This window comes from Mauremys reevesii, linkage group 1 (assembly GCF_016161935.1).
Source record: "Mauremys reevesii isolate NIE-2019 linkage group 1, ASM1616193v1, whole genome shotgun sequence".
Classification (NCBI taxonomy): domain Eukaryota; kingdom Metazoa; phylum Chordata; order Testudines; family Geoemydidae; genus Mauremys; species Mauremys reevesii.
Window position 1 is genome coordinate 291,572,766 of NC_052623.1, and position 11,895 is coordinate 291,584,660.

General features: G+C 46.0%; 1 protein-coding gene across 1 annotated transcript; it reads left to right on the forward strand.

Moving 5' to 3' along the window:
- The first annotated feature begins 5,364 nt into the window (after nucleotides 1-5,364).
- On the forward strand, nucleotides 5,365-9,061 carry LOC120395702 (Bardet-Biedl syndrome 10 protein homolog). The gene is given in 3 exon segments (XM_039520373.1): nucleotides 5,365-5,555; nucleotides 6,829-7,247; nucleotides 7,250-9,061. Coding segments are annotated over 3 exon segments (2,241 nt in total). The 3' UTR covers nucleotides 8,881-9,061.
- The last annotated feature ends 2,834 nt before the right edge of the window (nucleotides 9,062-11,895 follow it).

The window sequence follows — 11,895 nt, forward strand, 5'->3', positions numbered from 1 at the left end:
TAAATGGCTTGAATATATTGTTACTTATATATTGGGGGCTTTTTCTCCCCCTCTTTCTTCCCGGAGCAACTGATGCACAAAGAATTTTGTCATGCTTGGAAAGGCTGATGGCTAGAAACTTGACTTATTGTTGTGAAAATGTGTTACTGGTCTGATGAACAGTAGGCAACAAGTGGAAGTTCTCAGTAAGAAAGATATGACAGTGGAAAATTGTGTTCTTTTTGCTTGATAGAGAAAAATAAGGTGCCTACAATGGTGGCTGTGAAAAGGTCTGAGGTATCCAATCTAATTTCATCCTCACCTTCATGCAGATGTGCCTATATGGAACAACACACATTTGAAAATTGGAAACAAATCTATAATTTGGAAGAACTGTCGGAGCAGGGGCATCATACGGATTTCCCAGTTAGTCACTGATGAGAGCTTTGTCTCCTTTCTAATGCAAAAGCAATGCTGTGGCCTGCCACCCTCAGCATAGTGTCCATACTTACGACTAAGTTCTTGTCTACACTACAGAGTTTTGTTGACGCATTTTATGCTGATGATCAAAAACCAGTATAATTACATCGCTTGTGCATGTTCAAACAATGATCTTTCTGTCGGCAGAGCACATCCACTGTTGTTGCTCTAGCATTGACAGTGAGAGCAGTGCACTGTGGGTATGTATCCCACTGTGCTACTTGCCACCTTCTGTGGCCAGGAGTTGTGGGAAGGCAGAGTAGATTGCAATGCATCATAGGTGCATGCTCAGTGTCCCATGATGCAGTTTTTTCTTTCCCATTATTCCCATCATTCCGTGGGCTTCCGACTCAGTTTCTGCGGTGGGGTGATAGATTTCACACACAACCCAATTTTTGGCCAGGACTATCTTGTGATGGAGTACATCAATAGAAAGGAGTGCTTCTCTATGGTATTGCAGGTGCTTGTTGATCACTGACATCAATGTGGGCTGGTCCAGGAAAGTGCATGACACACACATCTTCAGGAACACAGTCCTGTACAGAAAGCTGCAAGCAGGGACTTTCTTTCCAGACCAGAAGATTCCAGTGGGGGATGTCTAAACGCCCGTAGTGATCTTGGGAGACCCAGCATACCCCTTACTCCAGTGGTGGGAAATCTGCAGCCTGTCAGGGTAATCCACTGGCAGGCCATGAGAGAGTGTTCACATTGACCGTCTGCAGGCACAGCCTCCCGCAGCTGCCAGTGGCCACGGTTTGCCATTCCCAGTCAGTGGGAGCTGTGGGAAGTGGCGGCCAGTACATCCCTGTGGCCCGCACCACTTCCCACAGCTCCCATTGGCTAAGAATGGCAAACTGTGGCCACTGGGAGCTGCGGGTGGCTGTGCTGCAGATGGTCAATGTAAACACTATCTCACAGCCTGCCAGCAGATTACCCTGATGGGCCGGCCGCAGGTTGCACACCACTGCCTTACTCTGATGGGTCATGAAGCCTTACATGGGAAACCTGAACGGCAGCAAAAAGCCCTTCAACAATAGGCTGAGCAGGTGCAGAATGACTGTAAAATGCTGGCACTGCCTTTATGGCAGGTTAGACCTAAAAAAGGAAAATATTCCCATGGTCATAGCACCTGCTGTGTGCTCCATAATATGTGTGAAGCTAAGGATAGAAAGTTTCTCCCAGGGTGGAGTGTGGAGGTGACTGATTTTTGAGTGCCATTAGAGAGGCACAAGGGGGACTATTTAAATCAGGGAGGATTTGAGGCACCATTTTGACAATGAGCACCAGTAATGTGTCTTTCCATACAGCACACTTCCATATTTTAACTTGCCACCTTTCATGAAAATTTTGATTCCTGACCATGATTTGTAGTCACCAAATGATCAAAATTGCAACTGTATCTTAATTCCGGCAGCAGCCACCGTGTTTAGGAGACAAATAAAGATTGGTTATCTTTCAGAGAATATGTTTTTATTAAATACCAATGAACAACACACACAAAAGCCTCAATGAGAAGGGAGATAACAGTGAAGGGCAGTGTCGGCTCTTATAGCTGTCTGTAAGTCCAGCTATCATTTTGGAAGCTGTCCGAAGGGGTGGAGTGAACGGGGTGAGGAAGTTGCAAGAAATGTGTGGGAGGAGTTGGGGAGGCCATGGAAAGCAGTTCTGTATCGGTTGCAGTGGGGGCCGAGCATGCATTAATTATGCCTGCAGCATGATTGGGGACTTCAACATCTCTGGTTGCTCCTCCATCACTTTTTATCATGCACTCCTGGCCCATTAAAATTCACTCCTGGCTCTCTCTTCTGTCCTGCCTGTCTGTTTTCTAATTTTCTTTTAAAGTCTCTCTCCATGCCCTGTGTTCTTGTTTTTTGGCCTCTGAGGATTGGAGCACCTCTCGAAATATGTCCTCCTTGTTCTTCCTTGGTCTCTTCCTTATCTGGCAGAGGCGCTCCGCTGGTGTGTAGGGGGGTCCCCTGAAGGCAACCCTAGAGCTTGCAGCCCCCTCCCCTCTTACCTTGCCGGCAGCTGGATGACTCAGGAGCTCAACAGAGCTGCCCAGCTGGTGCCGGCGGCTGGCCCTGCTGCAGCTGGGGGGAAGCGGGGGAAGGGCCGGGGGAGCATCAGCCTCCCTAGCTGGGAATCCTGGGAATCCTGGGAGCAACAGGATGGTCCAGCCCACGGACCAGAGTTCTTTGCCCACTCCCTGGCCCTTTAACAACCGGTTCTCCACGGAGGTCTAATTTTAGCTACTGGTTCTTGGGAACCTGGGGGAACCGGCTCCAGCTCACCACTGGGTGGCGGGGAGTAGCTCCCTTTGATGGACACCCAGCCAACCAGTTATCTGTAAAATCCCTCTTGGCAGCTGTTCTCTACTTATTTTACCTATAAAGGGTTAAAAAGTCCCCCAGGTAAAGGGGGGCGGGGTGGGCACCTGACCAAAAGAGCCAATGGGAAGGCTAGAACTCTTTAAAATTGGGAAAGAAACTTTCCCTTTGTCTGTTATTGCTCGGCTGAAGAGATGGGCAGCAGGAATGCTGTGTAAAGTTTGAACCATCAGATCATATCTAGAACTACTTTTAAGCACCCAAATATGCAAGTAAATTAGGAATGTTTAGGCAGACGCGATTAGGTTTATTTTGCAAGGCTTGTGGACTCCTCTGTGCTAACCCCAGATGCTTTTGTTTGCTTATAACCTTAACCTAACCCCCAAGAAAGCTATTTTGGGTGCTAAATTTTTGAAATTGCTGTTTTAAAATCCAGCAAAAGCCTAAGTTCCAGATATATTTTCTTCCCTTTTGTTTTTAATAACATTTACCTTTTTTAAGAACAGGATTGAATTTTTGGTGTCCTAAGAGGTTTGTGCATGTTATTTGATTAGATGGTAGCAACAGCTAATCTCCTTTGTTTTCTTTCTCAGCTCTTCCCCAAAGGGCGGGTGAAAGGGCTTGAGGGTACCCCACATGGAGGAATTCCCAAGTGCTCCTTTCTGGGTCCGTTTTTTTTTTTTTTTGCATTTGGGTAGTGGCAGCATTTACCAAGCCAAGGTCAGAGAAAAGCTGTAACCTTGGGAGCTTAATACAAGCTTGGAGTGGCAAGTATTAATTTTTAAAATCCTTGCAAGCCCCCACCTTCTGTACTCAAAGTGATAGAGTGGGGATTCAGCCTTGACATGGATTTTACAGCAAACCTGCTGGGTGGGCGTCCATCAAAAGGAGTAACCCCCCCACTTCAATTTTCTCTCTCTCTCTCTCTACAGGAGTGGGATGTGGTAAGTTTTCAACACTATGCTTTTTGATAGAAGGAACTTGTGTTTTGGTTGAGATTGCACCAAAAGCTGTGGTCCTTTATGTATATAGATATCCTGCCGCAATCCTGTAGTAGTTCTGATCTGCAGCCATATATTGGAGTGTTCCTGTGTGTATATTGGATTTGTTAGTTGTGTCCTTCTGAGTAGTTTGTAGTTGACTTAGCTCTATTATCTTGAGATACTGTTGAATTCTACTACTGAATAGTTTTGGCAGTAAGTTAATTGGGAAGGGCTCTGGCTGGGGGTGTGGGCTCTGGGGTGAAGCTGGGACCGAGGGGTTGGTGCAGGAGGGTCTCCGGGCTGGGATGGAGGGGTTTGGAGGATGGGAGAGGTCAGGGCTGGGGCAGGGATGCGGGACGGGGGCAGGCTTTGGGCAGCACTTACCTCAAGCAGCTCTTAGAAACAGCAGCATGTCCCCCCTCTGACTCCTATGCAGAGGTGCTGCAGGCAGCTGTACGCGCTGCCCTGTCCGCAGGTGCCACCCCTGCAGCTCCCATTGGCTGCGGTTCCTGACCAAGGGGAGCTGTAGGGGCAGCAGTTGGGATGGGGCACTGTGTGCAGCCCCCTGGCTGCCTCTACATGTAGGAGCCAGAGGGGGGACATGCCGCTGCTTCCGGGAGCTGTACAGCATGGGGCAAGGCCTGCCCCTGCACCCAGGCTGGAGCACGGAAAGCCCCTGACACCACTTCCCAGTGGGAGCTCAAGGGCCTGATTAAAATGTCTGGAAGGGCTGGATATAGCCCCCAGGCCATAGTTTGCCCACCCCTGACAATAGGGTGTGCATGTCTTATGCCTTGTAATAAGAGGGAAGGCCTGCAGAGTGCAAAAAATGCTCCTGTTACGGAGAATGAAATTAATGATGGTCCTTGTCTACAAGGCACAATGTATCCTGTTCCTATATGGCTGTGCTGCAAGTGACTGCTGAGCACCAGGGGGTGGGACAGAACCGAGCCGGCAGGGAGAAGGTAAAGAACAGCATCGTCCTGCGCACACTGTCCTGTATTTCTGAAACAGGGTCGGCAACCGGGCGCTACTGCTATCGCTGGCTTGCCAACGCCAAATGGTCAAACACTGAGTCGCGCCCCCAAAAAAATCTCCTCTTTGTAGAGGCCGCTTTCAAGCTGCCCTGGGGCGGGAGCCTTGGGGCTGCACGTGGCTCACTGGTCCAAGATCTTCCCTACACCCGGCAGCGCCAGGAACTGATTTTTTATCAAAGGAAACTCGCCTCCCGCCCTTGGGCTAGAGCGCCAGGGGCTGTCCCCGCCGCGTTACCCCAGGAGCGCGCGCCCAGCGCGGGGCTCGCACGTGCTGTGCGCGAGGCGGCGGCACGCGGGCGGGCGAGCCCAGCGCAGGTGCCAGGTCCGCGCTCCCCCTTGGCGCGCGCACCCCACACGCGCCACTAACGAGCGGCTCGGCTCAGAGCGAGGCTGCCTCCGTCGCCGGCCCCGCGCGCCTCTGGGAGAAGCGGCACGAACTGGAAAAGGCGGCCGCGGGCTCGGCCCAACCGTATTGACCCCGCCCCTTAGCTGGCACGTTACCGCGTTCAAACGTGATGGCGTCACGGCGCCTCAGGGCCACAGCGGCGGGCGGTTTCCATGGCGTCCGCGGCGTCCCTAGACTTGGGGCGGCTGGTGCAGGAGGCCGAGGCGCTGGCGAGCGCGGTGCGGGGCGCGCTCGGGCCGCGCGGGGGGCAGGTGCTCGTGACCCGCCCTACGGGAGAGACGCTGCTCACGCGGGACGGGAGGCGAGTGCTGGAGGCGCTGAACCTAGGCCCGCCTACGGCCAGGTAACCCCGGCCCGGTTACGGGCCCGCGCCTTCCCGGGGCTGCCGGAGCCGCCTCCGGCTGCCAGTCGCTTGTGGCTGCGACCCCTCCCCGCCGTGAGCGCCTCGGAGCGCCGCTGTGGGGGTCCCGGATTCCCGGGCCGCAGCCGGGCCCTGAAGCCCTGGGACTTCCCAGGGGGCAGAGTGGCGGCGGCGGCTTGTCCCCTCGCAGCAGCCGGGAGAAGAGAAATCAATGGAGCAGCTGCTCCCCCTGGGCAGAGACAGCACAGCCCCTTCTGCCAGCGGTCCCGGGGCTTCGTTACACCCCTTTACACCCAGCTTCACCCTCCCCTCCATGAGCCCGGTGCTGATGGGGACGATACAGTCCCCTGCCCTGCCCCCGGCATCGGCCAGGGCCAGGATCCTCGCCCTTCACAGCACCTGGGGACACGGAGGAGTTTGGGCTTCTCGCTAGGATGCTGTGGCCTTTTGCTGTCACTGGTGCCTGCCTGCCTCTTGTCTACCTCTGTGTCTGGCATGTCTTTCAAGCTCTGGGCAAACCTTGCCATTTGTTAAAATGACAGCTGGGGAGAACCTGCAGTCGGTCATGAGTAAGACTACGTTTTAAGTCATGGACAGTAAATAAAAAATCACAGCCCGTGACCTGTCCATGACTTTTACTGTATACCCCTGACTAAAACTGGGGGGGGCACACCACGGATACTCGGGGGGGCCTGGCCTGGGGGCATCGGGGGGGTGGGATAGAGGCAGGTTCCCTACCTGGCTCCTGGGAAGCAGCGACCTCCAGCTCCTAGCTTCTCATGCTGCTTCCGCTTCGTCCCCAAGCCCCTCTCTGCAGCTCCCACGGGTTGGGAACTGCAGCCAATGGGAGCTGCAGGGGTGGTGCCTGTGGGCAGAGGCAGCACTTGGAGCTAGGAGCTGAGGGAGGGGAGTTCCTGTTGCCCTTCTGAGGAGTCCCCACAGTTAAGCATCGCCCAGAGCCCCTCACACCCAAACTCCTGCTGCTGGGGGTCGGGAGGGGGTGGGGTGCAACTGGCCCAAGGGCTGCCCGAGCTGCTCAGGTGGCTCCCAAGCCAGCCACACGAGACACTGCAGAAGTCAGAGTCACGGAAATCTGCAACTTCAGTGACAAACACGGAGCATGAGTCATGAGTGGCTAGTATTACCTGTTGAAAAGTGAATAGTTGAAACACTTTTCTGTTAATAAATTGAAGCTATTAATTAAAATCTGTTGGTAAAAACCACCCTTAATTTACTTTTTCTTTTTTTCTACCAGAATGATAGTAGCTTGTGTCTCCAGTCACCACAGCATGACTGGAGATGGTGCTAAAACATTTATCATCCTGTTGTCCAAATTACTCAGAGGACTTCAAGCAATTCTTGATAAAAGAGAAGGATCTCCATTTTGTGAGGATATTCAAAGGAGCAAGAGAGATCAAAAACATTGTCACAGTCTGAAGCAAATATCTCAGTCTCTTATGACATTTCAGACTCACATATTGGACCACATCATGGCACAAGACCTAAGAAAACATTTTCTATCTGCTTTTTCTAGTTGGGAAGGAGAGATAAGTAGGGACACAATGGAGTCAATATTAGAAGCTTACTTTTGTGGAAGAATAGGAAATAGTCATCAGAAGCTTCTTTCCCAATTGAGTTGTGATTTCTATTACAGGTGTATACCTTTCAAAAATGGTAAAATGAAATGCTGGATTTGGTGGATAAATATTTTGTAGAATTGCATTCTGCTATAACAGGTCTTCCTGTTTCAAATTCCAGGATCTTAGAGGGACTTGTTCTTCACAGAGATTTTGCTGTGTACTGTCCAGCAGATGGTGACATAAGAATGTTAATTGTAACGGAATCGATCGACTCTGCTCTTTCTGCCTCTGGTTTAGAATTTGTTGTAAATGCAGAAGTTCAGTATCAGGCTTCCCAAGTCTGGATTACAAAAAGAACAGAAGCTATAATGAAGCACTTGCAAAACAACAATATAAAAGTATTATTGTCAAGTGTGAAACAACAGGAAATAGTTATTTACTATGCAAAAATAAGTGGTATATCTATTGTAGAGTGTTTATCATCAGAAGAAATCTCTCTTCTCTGCAAGACCACAGGTATCTCACCTTTTATACCTACTCAGGACAATATACGTAGTGAGATCTCTGAAACCATGATAGCAACATTTTGTCAGCCTCTTGTACTTGGCTCCAAGAGATATGTTCATCTTGGTTTGACAAGGACATGTGCTTTTGAGCCTCATTGTGTAATATTTTGTGGACCAGTGCGTGGTGTCACTGAGCAGCATGCCTCTGCTTTTCACGGAGCATTTAAAATGTTACAACAACTATTTAAAGAAGTTGATCTGAGTGACGGATGTGAAGCACAACCTGAAAACACAAATAATGCTTCAAAAACTGTACATTGTAGTTGGCAACAGTCAGCTACTCAACAAAAATTCATAATGGAGAATATTTCTTGTAATAGGGAAAAGGTCAATGACCAACAACTGAAAACATCTATGGCTGAAACAGAAAAACAGTTTATAGACTCTTCTTCATGGGTAGATGAAAATCCATCATGTAATCAAACAGACTTGAAAAAATCTTCAGACCTAGCCATGCCCCTTGTAAAATTAGAGAGTGATTTTATGTTTCCAGCTCTAATTGACAGAGGTAGTTCTGTAAGAGAGTTACAGAAACCACCACTGAAATGCAAGCATCCAAGTGAAATGTGGGTAATGAATAATAGTGAGCCAGTTGTCGTCAACCACAGGATTTGTAATGATGCTATGACAGCAATAGAAAACACCAGTACATCAGTTGTGTCCAAACAGCTGAATGCTGCTCAAGAGTATTGGAAACCAGGCAATCCTATAGTTCCATTTGAGTATGAGAAGAGTTATAAACACACAGTCCAAAGTTACACCAACTTGGTCATACAGGCAGGATCAGTTTTGCCAGTTGGAGGTAACTTTGAGATCCTGTTACATTATTATCTCCATTCCTATGCAAAACAATGCCAACAACCAAAAATAACTGTTATTTCTACTGTAATTGCTGATGCATTGCTAAGCATTCCAAAAATCCTTTACAGGACAACAAAAGAGAACAGTTTTACTCAGGTCTATTTCAAAGCCACTAGTGCACTTCAAACTAATCAGCAGCTGCCCATGCATCAACAAGGTCTAGAATCGGTGTATTGTAAATATCAGTTAGTAGCTTCTGTTCTTCATTGTCTTACAAAGCTTCTCACTATTGATTTAATAATTGGTATTAAGAGACCACCTCAAAAGACCGAGGTTAATGATTCAGAAGAAGATTTATGAAAACAACATTTTTGTTTCTCCTATGTTGTTACTGGAAGATTTTGATTCAATTATATTAAGCCAATGATGTTACTTTAGAAACACTCAGGGCTGGCTCCAGGCACCAGCTTAGCAAGCAGGTGCTTGGAGTGGCCACTCTGGAGCGGGGTGGCAGGTTCAGGTATTCGGCGGCAATTCGGTGGAGGGTCCCTCACTCCCGCTTGGGCGAAGGACCTCCTGCTGAATTGCCACAGATCACGATCACAGCTTTTTTTGGCTGCTTGGGGTGGCAAAACCCCTGGAGCCAGCCCTGGAAACACTGCTTTTAATTTAAAACCTTTATTTCCAATTTATCTATTGGTATTAATAGGTATTAAGGTTGTGGCCCGCCCTAACGGATTTTCCCAGGAAAGTCACAACTAGCTAACTTTCCTTTGAAGGACACGGATACAGCCCTCCGCTCAAGAATAGGCAACAAGCAATAAATTATTCAAAAACAAAAATACTTATTTAGAAGTGAATAGTTACAGTAAAAGAGTAGAGATAGAGGTAATAGAGTTACAGTATAAACATGAAGCAGCGTGGCAAATAGACACAGCCCTAGTATTACTGTTTCAATTAACTATCACATATAACAATATGATCATTCACTTTATACCTTATAACAATATTTATTACATATACCAGTTAGGGGCTGTCAAGTGATTAAACAATAATAAAATACTATTTATTTAAATATTTTTGGATGTTTTCTACATTTTCAAATATACTGATTTTAATTAGAACACAGAATACAAAGTGTACAGTGCTTATTTTGTATTTATTTTTTTATTACAACCTAATACTGTAGTGCAATCTCTTTATAATGAAAGTTGAACTTACTGATTAGCATATGCTAATTAGCCACTTGTACAGAAAGCTCCTCCTCTGTCCCATAGACTTCTATGGACTCAATGCAGCCTTATGGGGTTTTTCAGCTGACCTTTGGATGAGCCCTAGCTACTTCCTGTCTGGACATCCCATTGGTTTCTATGGGGTACAGTGTACTCCTATGGGGTTTTGCTGAGTCATTCCCCACAGGAAGTGATGCAATACTTTGCCTTGATTGCATCATCCCTATTCATTTCTGTGGGCTCCAATGCATTCCTATGGGATTTCCCACTACATTACCTAATCCTATACTATAGCTGCCATTACTGTATTTTCTAATTTAAACTATTCTTAATTTTTATTTCATTAAAGCTTTATTCTTAGAACTAATTAAGCATGTCAAAGCATGTCAAAGGGTCCTCACACTACCACCACTCATTTTATATTCAATTAAGCAATTTAAAATTTTGGCAAATTTAAACCCTTTTCAAGGTTTTTCTGTGGATTTCCAGTTTAGGGTTTGGTAAGCCATTTCGGGCAAGTGAGACAAAAATCTTTTGTCACAATGTGTCCTGGTCAAGTCTGGATGCCCAAAGCTCAGTGCAAGGACAAATACTTCTTTCTGTAATAAAGAGGGAAGAAAAAGCAGATCATTGCAGGTTTGTATTGCTGTTGAACTCAGGAAAGCAATTTCTGTTGTTTTATCAGGCAGGTTTCAAACACAAGCAAATGTAACAGTATGCATTTAGGGTTACATTGATTCTGGCCCTGTGCACCATATTGTGGAGGGTCTTGAGATTCACCATTGGGCAGACTCGCACACCTCATTTTTCACATTTTAAATATTTATGCAAACTAAGTGAATTTTGGTTTCCCTGGCAAGTCACCTGTGGTTACCTGTAGTTATCTAATTTTTTTCTGTCCACTATATTCTTATAATCCATTTCACATCAATATTTTCACTGTTAAGACAGCCATCCGTAGACTCTAGGCCACTGTAGTATATTCCTATAAACGACTGTCTGGCTGAATATGATATCTAGAATTTCTATTCTTTATCTAATAATTTTGATCATAGTAGCAATAGTAGGAAGTAAATCCACATTATGACTGGCCAACATTTGATCTGTCAAATTGATTTTACATGGTATTCATGGCTTCCAATATTTTCAGCTATTCTGGCTTATGTTCTCATGGTGTCACTATAAAAATAGGCTGAGTGTAGGAAAGAGGCTGTACTATTAAACTACTAAACATCTTTTCAAACTGTGTTGATCATCAGTTTTCTTCAAGTTTCTCATCCTAAAACTTACTTGAAGATTAGTCTTAACTTGATGCCTTAATTTACCTGTTTTTTTTAACTGTCTACCATAGTGATGCATGGAGGAAAGAGAATACTGAGTAAATGGGCAGCTGCAGCTGGGGAAAGTGATCATATTTGTATCCCTAGTAATAGTATTAGGTATCAATACTAATATCAACAGGGATTTTATAATCATTAATTTGAAGTATTATGGGAAATTTAAAGATCTTATGTTGTAAACATACTTTTCTCTCTCGTCAATAACCACTTACATGATTAAAACGGAATGTTAGGTTTCTTCATTTTTTGTGCTGTTTGTTTCCCTTTTACATTTTTCTCAGTATATTCAGTGGTGATTGATTGAAGTCTTTTTCACTTTCAGGTCCTCCTACTGCCGTATTTTGTTTGCAAATACAGTAGCAAACTTTATTTAAATACAAATTTCCATTGGAATTAAAAAATCTTGCCAAAATTTCTATTAATTTGGATTTTATAAAAGTTTGTTTTACAGCATGTGAATTTTAACCAAAAGTTGAGTTGATACTGTACCTTGAACTTTAGGAAATTTGAGAAAAAGAGTTAAACTGAAGCAAAAAAAAAAGTTGCTTAAACATATTGTGGTGATAAAGTTGAACTTTTTGTTCTAAAAAAAAAAAAGTGAAGCTCATTGTTTTAAAATGTGCCCCAAGGCTACCTTCATGTTTAATGAAGTGGTAGAGCCCACAGAGATTACAGGATCCAACATGCAATTCTCCATTTTGACCCCGTCATGATGGGAGCTATAGTCTCTGGGCTGGACTGTCTGAGTAAGATGAGGGCAGGGCAAATGACACCATTTTATGCACATTAGTGTAGACCAGGGG